This window comes from Schistocerca serialis, chromosome 9 (genome assembly GCF_023864345.2).
Source record: "Schistocerca serialis cubense isolate TAMUIC-IGC-003099 chromosome 9, iqSchSeri2.2, whole genome shotgun sequence".
In the NCBI taxonomy this organism is placed as follows: Eukaryota; Metazoa; Arthropoda; class Insecta; order Orthoptera; family Acrididae; genus Schistocerca; species Schistocerca serialis.
Window position 1 is genome coordinate 70,083,446 of NC_064646.1, and position 16,151 is coordinate 70,099,596.

The 16,151-nt window shown below is 45.3% G+C and overlaps 1 protein-coding gene across 3 annotated transcripts in view; it reads right to left on the reverse strand.

The window, feature by feature from the left end:
• Positions 1 to 16,151, reverse strand: part of LOC126418882 (cytochrome P450 6j1-like) — a 48,266-nt gene that overhangs the window by 22,370 nt on the left and 9,745 nt on the right. For 2 of the 3 annotated variants that reach the window (XM_050085885.1, XM_050085883.1), the window contains exons 2-3: positions 15,006 to 15,418; positions 10,214 to 10,338 (exon numbers count right to left, since the gene is read on the reverse strand). In XM_050085885.1, the coding sequence (XP_049941842.1) occupies positions 10,214 to 10,338; positions 15,006 to 15,394 (514 nt within the window). In that variant the 5' untranslated portion in view covers positions 15,395 to 15,418. The remainder of the gene's footprint in view (positions 1 to 10,213; positions 10,339 to 15,005; positions 15,419 to 16,151) is intronic. The other variant, XM_050085884.1, reaches the window with a different exon arrangement.

Sequence of the window (16,151 nt, forward strand, 5' to 3'; positions counted from 1 at the left end):
GCTAAAATCATGTCCGCGGTGTGCAACTAGACATTCGCATGAGAATTGCCCGTCATGCCAAGCTATTTGCTTTTTCTGTAATAAAAAAGGACATGTTCAGAGTGTTTGCCAGAAAAAGCTTAGATCAGACACTCACAACCATTCCAGGCCCGTTGCTTCGCGCCGGAATCGGAATCGGAATCGAACCAAGGCTACTCAGGCTCGTGAACCTTCACCCATGGACATTCATGCAGTTCATTCCACTCCGCCCAGTGCCATTCTCTCTAACAGTGACTGTGTTCGTCCCACAAATAGTGTGCGTCGACATCGACGGAAATCCCGTCAAGTCGCCAGTGCTTCTGTACCAGTGTCAGTTCACGTTGCACGAGACAGTCGCTCTTGTCGTCAGCAGGACAATAAACTTTTTGTAGATTTGGACATTCATGGCACCGTGATACCATTCCAGCTCGATACGGGAGCTGCAGTTTCATTGATTAATAAGGACACGTAAAAACAACTGGGCACACATCCATTGCGTGCCGCAAATGTTACATTAAATAGTTATTCAGGACAAGCTATCCCTGTGTTAGGACAGTGCAGTCTTCTTGCAACATACAAGGGACAAACAAAACTTGTGTCATTTTACGTCCTTTGTTCTTCTTCTGCAGTGAAATTGTTTGGTTTAGACTTCTTTCAGTTGTTTAACTTGTCTATAGTCAATCAGGTCCTATCAGTGAACCAGACTGTGCCTTCAGACAGTGTTTCTCGTCTATGTGAGGAATTTGCAGACATTTTTGCACCGGGCCTCGGTTGCGCTATGAACTATAAAGCACATTTGGAACTGAAAGTAAACGCGCAACCGAAATTTTTCAGAGCACCCAATGTTCCCCACGCATTGCGTGATGAGGTCGCAAGAACATTACACGATTTGGAATCACAAGGTGTACTTGAACGTGTGCAGGCTTCTCTCTGGGCCTCACCCTTAGTAATATTGCCAAAACCATCCGGAAAATTGAGACTTTGTGTGGACTTCACAGCTATAGTGAATCCACAACTAATGATTGCAACTTTTCCTTTACCCAGCCCGGAAGATCTTTTTGACAAACTGTGCCCGGGTAAATATTTTTCGAAGTTGGACCTAGCAGATGCGTACTTGCAAATACCGGTGGACGAAGAATCCCAGCGCGTTTTGGTGGTTAACACGCATCTTGGTTTGTATTGGTTCAAAAGACTGCCATTCAGGTGTGCATCCGCCCCTGCATTGTTTCAGCAGTATCTGCAAACTGTTTGTACGTCGGTCCCTACTGCAGCAAACTATCTGGACGATATAGTGATCTCCGGAAAGACGGAAGAAGAACATTTAGCCAATCTCAGAACATTATTTCAGGTCTTGCGACAAAATGGTCTTCGATTGCGGAAGGACAAATGTGTGTTTTTTGCTCGTGACTTACCTGATCTGGGACATGTAATCAATGCCCAAGGCATACATCCCAGTCCAGAGCACCTCCGTGCCATACAAGACTTGCCTTCGCAGCAGAATTTGAAGCAGCTACAGAGTGTGCTGGGAAAAATCAATTACTATAACAGATATGTGCGCCACGCCTCTTCCGTTTCAGCTCCGCTTCATCGCTTACGCTGTAAAGGTGTTCCGTTCGTCTGGACGACTGAAAGCGAATGCGCCTTTCGCCAGTTGAAATCGGCATTGCTTTCTCATACTTGCCTTACGCCATTCAAGCCCCAGAAACCCCTTTTGTTGATGGTAGATGCATCGGATTTCGGGATCGGTGCTGTGCTTGCGCACAAAGATGGGTCGCATGATCGCCCTATTGCCTTTGCGTCCAAATTGCTCTCGTCTGTGCAAAGAAATTATTCAGTTAGAGAAAGAAGCTTTGGCTCTCGTATTTGGTGTTACTAAGTTTCATGATTTCTTGTATGGTCGTCACTTTACCATCATCACAGACCACAAACCTTTGACATCACTTTTTCATCCGAACAAGCCTGTACCTCCACGTACAGCGCAGAAATTCATTCGCTGGTCTATTTTCCTCTCGCAGTACCGCTACAATACCTTGTATCGGTCCACTGCTAAGCACGGAAACGCCGATGCGTTGTCCCGTTTGCCTGTTGCTGAGGATAGAGCATTCGATTCTTCCGAACTAGCTTGCATGTTCATTGATGCGGAAACCGATGACGTGGTCGAATCGTTTCCGATTGATTTTCGTCGTGTAGCTACAGCCACAGCTGCTGACCCTGTCCTTGCTACCGTTTTGCGTTTTGTTGCTACTCAATGGCCCTTGTCACAGTCACGGATCGAGGATCCGTTGGTTCGCCGATTTTTTGCTCACAAGGAGAGACTTTTTGTACGACGTGGTGTTTTGCTGTTGCATTCTGATAATGATCAGTCCCGGGTCGTGGTTCCACGTTCGTTACAGTCATCTGTCTTACGGCTTCTCCACCAAGGACATCGGGGTTTAGTGAGAACGAAACAACTTGCTCGTCAGCACTGTACTTGGTTCGGAATCGATGCTGCGATTACGAATATGTGCTCTTCTTGCATGGCGTGTGCCGAACAACAATCCGCACCACCGCGGACATTCTTTGCATGGCCGAAAGCCACTTCCCCTTGGCAATGCTTACACATCGATTTTGCTGGTCCATTCTGGAATGCTCGATGGTTGGTTGTGGTAGATTCATTCAGTAATTTTCCTTTTGTCGTCCGGATGTCTTCCACGACGTCATCTGCCACCATCCAAGTGTTATCCGCTATCTTTTGTATTGAAGGTCTTCCACAGACTATTGTTTCCGACAATGGCCCACAATTCATGTCTGCAGAATTTCAGTCATTCTGCAAGGCCAATGGTATTCAACATCTGACGTCCGCGCCGTTTTCGCCTCAGTCAAACGGTGCCGCTAAACGTTTGGTCCGGACTTTCAAGTCACAGATGTTGAAGCTGAAAGAGTCGCATTCTCGGGAGGACGCGTTATTGCTCTTCTTGTCCTCGTATCGCTCTCAGCCCCGAGATGGTCGCTCGCCGGCTGAGTTGCTCCATGGTCGTCATCATCGAACCTTGATGTCTTTGCTACATCCGCCGCATCAGATTCCTGTGCAGCGGCAGCCACCTGCTTTTGCTCCAGGCGACGTTGTATACTATCGCAACTATCGAGGTTCACGGCGTTGGCTCGCAGGGCGCATTCTTCACTGCCTCGGCCGCGCTATGTATCTGGTTTTGGGGGCCTCTGGTGAGGTGCGTCGGCATCTCAATCAGCTGCGCCTCTGTCGTCGCCTGGGTTCTGCTGCTCCCCGTCTGCTTTCAGCGATGGTGCCGTCCGGTCAGCACCCTGGGGACCCATCTACTGGCTCGCCTCATCCCCAGGTGTTATCGACGCTGCCTTCCATTTTGCCCCATGGCGACGCGCCGCCGCCGCCGCCTGTTCTCTCGCCGGCGACGCCCGCCGTGGACGCTTCGCTGCAGCCGCCACGCGCGTCCCTGGGTCACGCGCCGCCGATCGCTTCCCGTGACCAGCTGTCCTCCGACATTGAACTCTTGCCCGCTCTGGACCAGATGTCGTCTTCGCCCGTCGGGTGCCCCGACTCGATGGAGGTTGACCCTTCGGCCCCTCCTGTCTCTCTAAGGGCGCATACACCGCATGTTGGCGTGCACCCTGGACTAGGTTTTCAGGCGTTTCCTAGCTCCCCTCGGACCGAATGGCAGGGTGCGGGTGGCACAGCCTCGCCTGTTGTTAGGCTCCCCACCTCATCGCATACGTCAACATGGGGTCCTCCCCACGGCGGGCGGAAGCCTTATAACACAACCGTTCGCCGATTTGCGGGGGAGGAATGTGGTGTCACCGCCAGACACCGCTCTTGCTAGGTGGTAGACTTTAAATCGGCCGCGGTCCGTTAGTATACGTCGGACCCGCGTGTCGCCACTGTCAGTGATTGCAGACCGAGCGCCGCCACACGGCAGGTCTAGAGAGACGTCCTAGCACTCGCCCCAGTTGTACAGCAGACTTTGCTAGCGATGCTACACTGACAAATACGCTCTCATTTGCCGAGACGATAGTTAGCCTTCAGCTACGTCATTTGCTACGACCTAGCAAGGCGCCATTACCAGTTTATATTGAGATTGTTATTAATGTATCAACAAGAGCGATGTTCTCCAATTATGGATTAAAGTTAAGTATTACATCAACTACGTACTTTATTTGCTACTATAAATTCCCTAACTGTTCCAGACCTCACGCCAGTTTGCGTGAGCTTAAACGCGTGCATTTCGGCCTCCTCTAGCTACACGGTGTTGGCTCTTCTGCCAACACAGCAGTTCTGAACGGTGGGACGCAAGGGACAGTCGCACAGGACACTGGGAGTTCTGAACAGTGTGGTGCGAGGGACAGTCGCACAGGACAGGACGGAGCTCTCATTTCCACTCAGGTGATTCACGCAAAAAGGTTTCCGACATGATTATGGCCGCATGACGAGAATTAGCAGACTTTTAATGCGGAATGGTAGTTGCAGCTAGACGCACGGGACATTCCATTTCGTAAATCGTTATGGAATCCAATACCCCGAGATCCATAGCGTCAAGAATCTGCCGAGAATACCAAATTTCTGGCACTGCCTCTTACCCCGGACAGCGCAGAAGCCAGCAGCCTTCACTTAACGACCGAGAGCCGTGCTTTTGCATGGAGTTGTCAGTGCTACCAGACAATTTTTGAACCAAACCTGAATTAGTAACCACAGAAATCAATGTGGGACATACTACTGACGTATCCGTTAGGACAGTGCGGCGAAATGTCGCTTTAATGGGCGATGTCAGTAGACGACCGACGGAAGTGCCTTTGCTCACAGCAAGACATCGCCTGCAGCGCCTCTTCCAGGCTGCTGACTATATTGGTTGGACTCTAGACGGCTGGTAAAGGTGGCCCGTGTGATGATCTCAACCCTCAGGAAAAATAATTATCAAAATCTGAACTGTGAAGCCATCCAAAATTCTAGCTGGAAAGCCACACTCTTTTTTATACTTCTCAATTGGTCACGATCCCACTTTGTTTACGAACTGAAAACTCTAATATTCACGAGAAACTGCTCTGAAATTAACCTGACCCAACTAAATTGTGTGTATATTCTCTGAAACTTCAAAGACATCTAAGACAATATCTGAAAGGAATTAGAAAAAGTGACAAAATTTCGTGAATCACACACAATACTGTTAATAATTGCATGAACACTGGTGGGTTCACCATACATCTACCCACTTTTGTCTCTTAATACTACGACTCCTAGCAATGCAATATCAAAAACTTTTATTACTAGGTAAACAGTTCCTACGTGATTTTACAGCTGACATTTATAGTTCACGCTCACGTCAGGAAATGCACCAATACGGGAATAGCAGCTTTTACGTTATTGGTCAGAACGCAAGCAATTGTGGCGGTCTCCATAATTTTCGCGCGAAGCCATATTTCGCGACAAAATACTCTTATTAGTCACTGTCATATATCTAGTCCCACAACAATACATAAAACTACATAAAATAACTATAATAATTTTGACATGCAAGGAGAATTAATTCTAATGAGAGGAAGAAGTTTATATTTGCTGGTGTTTCAACAATGACTACCAGGCAACTTTTAATTCACTGATTGTAATTTTATTTTCGTTAGAAGAAACCAAACATAAACTAAACAAAGAATTTATTTGAATAGAGTCTGTAATTGCTATACTTTTAATAGAGAAAGAAATTTTCTAGGTCAGGGGATAGCGTTCGGCGAAATCTCTTAACTTTTTGTTGCATACGAAGCGTTGCGTTGGGCAGCACGATGTCGGCGGGTTACGATGATGAGAGCAGGATGCAGGCAGTTCCGCTGGTTAATCTTCTCTGGCGAAACGCAAATAAAGTTCCGGCACAGCTGTACCATTAACCCCGTGGTGATTAACAAACCACAAGACGACAGTATACGACCGTTGTTGACATGTCCTCTCTTCCAAAGTACATTACGTACACATCGCTCGTTTTTACACTTTATGCACTGTCCGTGACGCTATCGTCCATAATTGCACAGTTCGTCACATTCATATAGTCTTAGCCACAAATACACAGTTCATAGAATTGTTGTGTGTGAAGCACACCGTAAACGATGTCCACTCAGTTCTCGCATTTCAAACTTCGACAACGTCACTGAAAGTCATTTATATTGCACAGCTAATTAAAGTCTTCACTTTGACGGCTTGATAGAATGTGATAGACAACAGTTCCACCACCCAAAACCAATACCAGCAAAGTTCATTCGCATAAAAGCACTGTTGGTGTCGGCCGCAACAAAGTATTGTTAGTGGCACTTTCACAGTCTGGTTTATTTGCTCTCAAAGTTAGCTGGCGATGGCATTACATACCGCAGTGGTAAAGAGAATTAGCAATCTGATAGTTCGGTATCACTGTCCATACAATTGCGTATGCTTTTCATAAAACACAGTAGTATTTTTCCGCGCACGCTTCACAGACACACCATCCACCATCCCCTCTACTACTCAACAACCTTTCGACTATCGATATCACTATCGCTGTCCCCTGTCTATAGATGTTATATCGTTATCGTAAATTACGTAGATCTTTATAAATGTTATTGACTGCATTTTTCACAATTAATAATATTCCAAAAGAGAACTTTGCAAACTTTACCACAGGTACAAAGCAAGACACATATTTATCCATTGGCAAACGAAATAATCACAATTACATCTTTACATTTAAAAATCGCAGTAGAATGTTATAACAATTAGAAATGCCCATATGAACAAAAGAAAAAAAATAGAAATCTAAAGAAAATCACGAAAAAAATTTTTTTTGCGTAATTAGCAATGCCTTCACATCCGGTCAGACAGTCCCAATTTCAGTTGGTGAGTGCTGATGCTAAAGCTCAAGTGTGGTGCAGACCTCACAGTGCAACGAATCCAGGTTGTCAGCAAGGCAGTGAGCCAGCTAGTGGTGGCTCCATAATGACGTGGGCTGCAAGACGTCTCAGTTGTTGACAATAAATATCAGCAGTGACGCTTAGACGTTTGCAAAGAACTTCGCAGTACACCACACCGTCGCTGCTCCATGAGATATATAAAATTATCTTTCGTGTATACGCGCGTGTCTTTGTACAGGGAATTGCTGCTTTGTCTGGGCTTAACCATACCCTTTTTTCTCTGATATTAGCTTAAAGACAGCATTTCTGATAAACAGTAACGATGTGCGATAGGAATGGTCAGTGTTGTTCACGAGTCAATTGACAACGAGCAAGCAGAGATGGTCACCCGCAGATTTTTGTGATTTTGGTTTAGAGCGCGCGGTACCCGCTCTCCCGGTTTTTCAACCTTCCTCATCGCATGCAAATGTCGCACGACAGGAATGATCACAATTCATTACATTTGCCAGTTCTCGAGTACACTCATATCGAACAATGTGGGCTATTACATCGAAACGATCTTTGTCAAACTCTAAGGTCTTCCTGAATATGGGGGTCACTAATGTCAAAATGGTCCTCCTTAACGCAAGAAAACTTTTTTGCCGTGTTCTGTCCAACGGCGTGATCACCATACGAGACGCAAATGTTTCTGGCTGCCTCCTACTGTACTCAAACACCAGAATGTCTAGGAAATTGTCCGATTTCTCCACTTGGTACTCCATTTTCTTGCGCTCACAGTTCCACTGACTATTCCCAAATAACAAAATTACAATATGTGAACTCAGATAGATAAGGTGAACTACAAATGAAAGATGACAGTCGACAAATAAACCCATGGCAACCGCAATAAGCCGTGCGGTTCTAGGCGCTGCAGTCTGGAACCGGGAGACCGCTACGGTCGCAGGTTCGAATCCTGCCTCGGGCATTCTTGTGTGTGATGTCCTTAGGTTAGTTAGGTTTAACTAGTTCTAAGTTCCAGGGGACTAATGACCTGAGAAGTTGAGTCCCATAGTGCTCAGAGGCATTTGAACCATTTGAACCAACCGGAATACCAACATGCAAAAGAAAAAAAGTTGTGCTCCAACCTAATAATGACGCCGAAAGAGTGATTACCTAATATATGCATACTACAACGAAGAATAAATCGTTAATGAACCCTCAAATATTCCATGATTGTAAAGGTTTGCAGCAGTTACTCATTCACATCATCATGTTTGCGTCGTCCGCCACCGGTAGCTGAGAGGTTAGCTGGCACGGTATCTCAGCGTGTTGGGTCAGAGGGTTAGCTGCCCTCCGTAAATCAAGAAACTAAGTGAAAGGACCAACAGCGAACTTGAACGGGTGTCATGGGACGTCCGCCCCGAACAAATACAACGAACAATGTCGAACAAAATGAGATTAAAGAAAACAGTGGTTAGAGCGACCGAATGTCGCTCTAACCTAATCCTAACGGCCCAGGTTCGATTCCCGGCTGCGTCGGAGATTTTTTCCGCTCAGGGAGTGGGTGTTGTGTTGTCCTAATCATCATCATTTTATCCCCATCGACGCGCAAGTCGCCGAAGTGGCGTCAAACCGAAAGATTATTTTTATTTCTACGTCTTGAAATCAGTTTGCCTAAACTCGCGTAGTCTCATTAAACCCTGCAAGTCGTCGAGTAGAAGGCAGTGTGTCCCATGATCTGCTGCTGACTGCGCCTGGTGGGGAAGAAGTCCGTCCACGTTGTCCACCGGAGAAGTGTCGACTCACCTTCTGCCAAGGAAGAAATGATCCCTCTTTGTTGTTGTCTTACCTCTGAGACTGCACAACTTTCTGCGCGCCAGTGAAATTGCTTTTTCAATATTCCGACAATTGGTACAGTAGTAAATAAACCGACAATTTCTGAGTTAGTAACAGCTTTGCAATATTATCCTGTAGAAGAATGCAATTCTTAATAATTCTGTCTGATATCCCTTCTCTGCAGTCGTGTTTGCTCAGCAGCCAATGCACTGGGCTCCACGTTTGGAATCGAGCGAGGTGGCGCACTGGTTAGCACACTGGACTCGCATTCGGGAGGACGACGGTTCAATCCCGCGTCCGGCCATCCTGATTTAGGTTTTCCGCGATTTCCCTAAATCGCTCCAGGCAAATGCCGGGATGGTTCCTTTGAAAGGGCACGGCCGACTTCCTTCCCCGTCCTTCCCTAATCCGATGAGACCGATGACCTCGCTGTTTGGTCTCTTTCTCCAAACAACCCATCCACGTTTGGATTTTATGGAAAGTAGCGTTCACAGTCCCTCAGTTAAATGACTACTGTAGATGAAGAGCTGTGCTACCTCGTTTCTCACGGTAGAGCATTGTAACTGCAGTCCCAATCTACTCTCTTATGGGAAGGACTTTCCATCACGAGAACAAAGTTCTTTTGTCAACACCTACGGTCGGCTGGCTCGGCTTGTTAAATCTGCAAATCGGCCCAAACTTGGGTGTTCGTCACCACGTTATCCGATTTTCTCAAGAAGGTGGCCACGCCTCACATAGTGTGAGGTGACTTAGTGAATTGTTATGTAGATAGCAGCAGGATGGACGCAAGGCCCAGATATTGCCGTGTCTCCATGGTTAAATGGTCAGCCACACGGATTACCCTGCCTCCTGGTTCCTAAGCTAAAATGGTTCTCGTCCCCACGGACCGTATGAGACCTCAGCCTCGCCGTTCACCTGGGATTCTCCAACTCCAAGAAAATTGCAGAACGAATTGCATGCAGCTTCCACAAGTTTACGGAGAGAGAAGTAAGAAGAATTTACAGCCTAATCGCCAAAATCACAGAGGTTGCTTGCTATAAACATGAGCATAAATCAACTGACATCGCTCGAACTCGAACCAAGTGAACTTATATAAATTATGGAAATATACATGAGACATGTCAGTCCAACAATTGATTGTTACGTATCAAACGGTTCAAACGGCTCTGAGCACTATGGGACTTAACATGTATGGTCATCAGTCCCCTAGAACTTAGAACTACTTAAACCTAACTAACCTAAGGACATCACACAACACCCAGTCATCACGAGGCAGAGAAAGTCCCTGACCCCGCCGGGAATCGAACCCGGCAACCCGGGCGTGGTGTCACGTATCAGCTGATACTATCGTTGGTTTGCACTTTGTATGTAAATCATCCATTTTGGGAAACTATAGTTCACGTTCACATTATATTCCATATCTTTCTGTTGATTCATTTATATCGTAGCAACTTTCCGATATAGTAATATAACAGAAACAACAATTACTATAACAAAACAGCCATACCTTTTTTCGTAGCGGCTGTCAGGTGCTCAACCAGTTCCTGTCCACACTCTTCGACCAGGTGGAACATGCGCTTCATCTTGCCGGAAGTGAAACCTGGCGTCAACACATTACGTAACATCTTCCACCTGTCGGAGGAGACACATTTTTACTACACCTTCATACATACCTCACCAGATTGTACTTCTAAACAAATAACAAGGGATAGATGTCGAAGACATTCGCCAGCTTTCCATCCTAAGTGCCGCATATTCATTTCAGTCTTAAGAATTGGGCGGAAACACTACGTGTACTCCTGTTTTTTGCTTACTTCATATAGTAAGGTATATACTGCCTAACGAAAAAAGTGCAGCACCCACCGTGGGTGCCCCATTTTTTTTTAAGCGTCGATCAGTGTAGGAAACAATCTACTCGAATAATGAGGTGAGGAACATAACGCACATATTGTCGTTATTTTTACATAGGATAAACGGGCTATTTCCATTATCTTACATGTCTTTTGGCCGTGATCAAAATGGCTATGTGGATGGGTCGATGACGATTAAATCTGGCAATAGTTCAGACTGCAGAAGCACAGATACTATATCAGGAACACAGAGCGTCAATGATGTGTTGGAGTTCATCCTAACAGTTCTATCAGAACACAGAAAAAATAAGTACTGTACGCACAAGTTGCACCATTGTAGAGTCTGTAATGTGGACCATAGGCAAAGATGCATAAGTTGTGGAAAAACCTAAATTTACGAGTACGTACTGCTTTTATTTCATTGTTTCAGTAGACTATTTTTAAAACCTGAGGAGTTCTATGACCAATATTAAACTGTGTAAATTTAACGATTATCTTTCTACCTTCGCACATTTTATTATGTTTGAAACATTTAATTACATTCCCTATCTCTAAGCCGACCTTCCAATATCTACAAAAAGGACAAAATTTACAGTTTCTGATAATTGAAACGGAAGGTCGTTTATGTATGGTAAATCAGAAACAGAATAGGAGGCAAAATATTTAACCTGTGGTACACAATGTCCAATTACTTCTAATTTCGATTTCCCCTTGCTCTGTGATCGACACTTAACCAGTACACACTGAAATGAATACAACGTATATCAAAGCTCTGTTAATAGGTTACGGGGCGAAAATCTGCATGTATTAATTCAATTCTTCTGTACTCCTGTGGCAAATTGGATTTCGAACAGTTTGGAAGCTCGTATGAGCCTAAATGGCATTATCGTATCTCAGCAAAACATTTCAGCATTAGAGTGATATAAACTTTCTTTATCTTATCTCAACAAAACATTTTAGCGATTGGAGTGATATAACTTTCGGATGACGTAACATATTCAACTCACCTTAAGAACAGAGAATTAAAAATTTAGATGTATTTACATTAAAATCGTTCCACTACTGAATTTATCTCAGTGTAAACCGTTTCTGGCTACAGATATCCGTACAAAAACAACTAGATTTATGTTTATGCCGGTGTTTAACACTGCAGAAACGTATTGGTCCTTACTTTGTAGGTTACTTGTGTCTATTCATCTGGTTGTAAGCACTTCATCAACATGTTTAATGTGATAAAAGATGCTTCCATAGAAAGTATTATGCGGTAGATGACTTCATGTACGGTGTTTGTTCTAACTTGGGACAACTAAATACCTCGAAACTGGCGCATGGTGTGAAAACAATGTTTTACGTGAAAAGTCAATATTAGCAAAGGGAACATCAGTCTCTGCTACAACTGGCCACTTCCTAACCACAGCTCGTGCATGACGGGCAGGGACACCTTTGTATTTTCAAATGGGAACCACCAATTTTTATCGCATATTCGAATTCTGCCTCAAAGTATACGTACGGTTTACTCAGACCATTGGTTCCCATTTGTGCTAGGTGGAACCGTAATCGACAGATATCAAGTGTGCTGATTTTGAAAAAGAGAACCGTTACGTTTAATTCTACATTTCATTTGCGGTGTAAATATAAACGTTTGTGTTACAACGGTTGATATTGATACTCGAAATTTACTTTAGTATCTCAAATGTGATTCTACAGTTCAATATGGTTAGTCGTTTCAATGTCTGGTTACAAACTACATTTCCCATGATCCAGGAACACCGATGTCAATGTAATGGTTTTGTTGCCAGCAGAGTGCTTGATATCCGTGAGACCCCTAGCCTCTCACCGTTGGACTGCTTAATTCTGGCCAGTCCCCTTTCCTCTCACCACTGAATGCTTGAATTTGGTGAGTGCCCTTGCCTATCACCATTTAGGTGACTATCCATGGCAGTTGCGTCTGTCACTGAATTTATGGACATTTTACCTTATTACAATGGTTGTTGTTTCATTCCGCCGGTTAGCCGAGCGGTCTAAGGCGCTGCAGTCATGGACTGTGCGGCTAATTGCGGCGGAGGTTCGAGACCTCCCCCGGGTATGGGTGTGTATATTTGCCCTTAGGATAATTTAGGTTAAGTAGTGTGTAAGCTTAGGGACTGATGACCTTAGCAGTTAAGTCCCATAAGATTTCACACGCATTTGAACATTTTATTCCACCGATAGTCGCATAGCGGCAAGTACAAGAGTTACGGCGTTGGATGGAAACACATACGGAAATCAGTCAATCTGATGGTGGGGTTCGAGGGCGGCCACCGAAATCAAGCATTCCGACGGTTTCGGTAGTCACCACTGTCAACTTCGCAGGGAACAGATAACTACGTTCCCATACATGTAGCTTATTTGCCATAAACGTCAATCTCAACCCATATTATTAACTACTGTACAATAGCGTTTGACACTCAAGTAACGTTTGAACACAAATATCAGCCGTTGGAACACAAAGGTTTACATTTATTAGGTTGGTACACAAGTTCGTAGGTTTCCCATTAGTTAAATACACACAATACATACAAATAACATAGACTTTAGTCGTCAATGATATCTTCTCCTTCACTATTTGCAACAGTCTGCCAGTGCTGGGTAACTTTCCGATTCCACTGCTGTAAAAATCACCTGGTTTTCAAGAGAAGAACCTGTCAATCCATGTTCGGAGCGCCTTTTCGTCCGGAAAGGAAATTTCTTGAAGGCTGCTTGGTAGAGAGCGGAAAAGATGACAATCTGAGATCGCATGATCACGTGGATAACGTGGGTGCGGAATGACTTTCCAACCTACCTCTTCCATAATGTTTGTGTCAGTTTAACACAATGTAGGCGGGCGTCACCACAGAGTAGCATCACTTCAGCAGTCTTCCTGGCCGTTGTTCTTGGATTACGTCGCAAGTCGCCTCAATTGTTAAAATGGATGTCAGGGGTTACACCTTGGGGAAGTTCACTATGGTTCAAATGGCTCTGAGCACTATGGAACTTAACGTCTGAGGTCATCAGTCCCCTAGAACTTAGAACTACTTAAACCTAACTAACCTATACACCATTTCTCGTCACCAGTAACGATACAGGGTAGGAATAATAGGTGTTGTTCACGAAGCAATTGATTACGAGTAAGCAGAGATGCACATATGGCCACCCGCCAATTTTTTCTGATTTTGGCTTAGAGCATGCGGTGCCGATTTTTTAATCTTCCTCGTCGCCTGAATATGCCGCACGAAGGTGAAATTGTCACAGTTCATCACATATGCCACTTCTCGAGTACACTGACGTGGGTAATTGTGGACTAAGGCGATGAAACGACCTTCATCAAACGCCCAAGGGCTTCCTGAATGTGTAGAGTTACTAAAGTCAAAACGAACCTCCTTAAAACGAGAAAATCACTTTCTTTCCACGTACTGTCCAATGGCGTTATCCCCACACACGTCGAAAATGTGTCTGGCTGCCTCCATTGCTGTCGCCGAAGATGTCGGAAATGTTCCGATTTATCCACTTGGCATACTATTTTATAGCGTACGCAGCCCCCACTCACTATTTACAAATGATAAAATGACAATATGTAAACTGAAATAGGAGCAGTGACCTACAAATAATAAAGGACAATCGATAAATGAACCCATAGCAACCGGGATACCAAGATGCAAAACAGAAGCGCTACCAACTTATGCACCAACATAATGAAACGTAGACTCAAATGCCTCGGTTGGCCTGTGTGGCCAAGCGGTTCTAGGCGCTACAGTCTGGAACAACGCGACTGCTGCGGTCGTAGGTTCGAATCCTGCGTCGGGCATGGATGTGTGTGATGTCCTAGTTAGGTTTAAGTAGTTCTAAGTTCTAGGGGACTGATGACCTCAGAAGTTAAGTGCCATAGTGTTCAGAGCCATTTGAACCTCGGTTGTCAATTGCAAAAACAGGCACACTTGATATGTGTCGATTACAGCGGCATCTGCTACGAGTGAGAAATAAAGGATTGAGTAAGCAATGCATATATTTTGGCGTATAATTTGAATGTGAAGAAAATATGGGCTGTATACCGTTTGAAAATACAAAGTTGACCCCACCCATGCTGGAGGGGCGGTTATGAAGTGGTTGGTTGTAGCACAGACACATGTCTTTAATGCGTATTAGCTTTACACCTAGAATGTTTCTTCAAACCATCTTCGTTTTCGAGATTTTGGGTTGTCTCAAGTTAAAACAAACGCCCTGTATGCATTTAGGACGAAAATAAATAATCTTTCCTAATTTTCGATTACCAATATATACGTGTAAGTCTTCCATTTAGAGTACTCAAGTAGACTGTAATTTTTCCATTTAAAGTATGCTTATAAATAAATAGCATTCTGGGCAAAACTTTTGCTCGGCATCGTTTTGATGCTGTGACTTGTGCAAACTACCTGAAATAATTGTACTTCTTACCTTGGACCATTGGTGGAGAAGATTGACCGTCCACCCACAGATTCCTCTGATTCCGGTATGGTAAAATTCAGCCGGTAGAAGGAGGAAAAATCTGAGGCCAAGACACGGCCCACGAGCTCGGGGTCCTTGACCATCAGGAGCGGCTGATCGAAGGCGAACATTCCCATGAAGGGCTCGTCCCCTGCCCGCAGGTAGCACTCGTATATGGGCTCCCCCATGTGCTGGCGGCCCGTCACGACGCCGCCCATGTTGCCGACGACCAGCGTCGGCTTCATGTAGGGCACCCCGAGCTTCCTCCAGAGAGAGTAGTGGCGCGTCGTGTACCAGTAGAGCAGCGGCAGCAGCACGAGCAGGCCGTCCAGCACCCAGCTCCCAGTCACCAGCGCCATGGTTGTCCCGCGGTCCGGCTGCTGCTGCAGACAAGAGAACGCACACAGTCAGAGCTGTAGGCCGTTACGATGCACAAACCCTCCCCTCCCCTCCCCACCCGCCCTTCAGGTTGTTGACCACTCCGCTTCTGTAGATACGCCGGCATGCTTTGACACAATAGCGTGTATAGACAAAGAGCAAAACGTACACTACTGGCCATTAAAATTGCTACACCAAGAAGAAATACAGATGATAAACGGGTATTCATTGGACAAATATACACTCCTGGAAATTGAAATAAGAACACCGTGAATTCATTGTCCCAGGAAGGGGAAACTTTATTGACACATTCCTGGGGTCAGATACATCACATGATCACACTGACAGAACCACAGGCACACAGACACAGGCAAAAGAGCATGCACAATGTCGGCACTAGTACAGTGTATATCCACCTTTCGCACCAATGCAGGCTGCTATTCTCCCATGGAGACGATCGTAGAGATGCTGGATGTAGTCCTGTGGAACGGCTTGCCATGCCATTTCCACCTGGCGCCTCAGTTGGACCAGCGTTCGTGCTGGACGTTCAGACCGCGTGAGACGACGCTTCATCCAGTCCCAAACATGCTCAATGGGGGACAGATCCGGAGATCTTGCTGGCCAGGGTAGTTGACTTACACCTTCTAGAGCACGTTGGGTGGCACGGGATACATGCGGACGTGCATTGTCCTGTCGGAACAGCAAGTTCCCTTGCCGGTCTAGGAATGGTAGAACGAT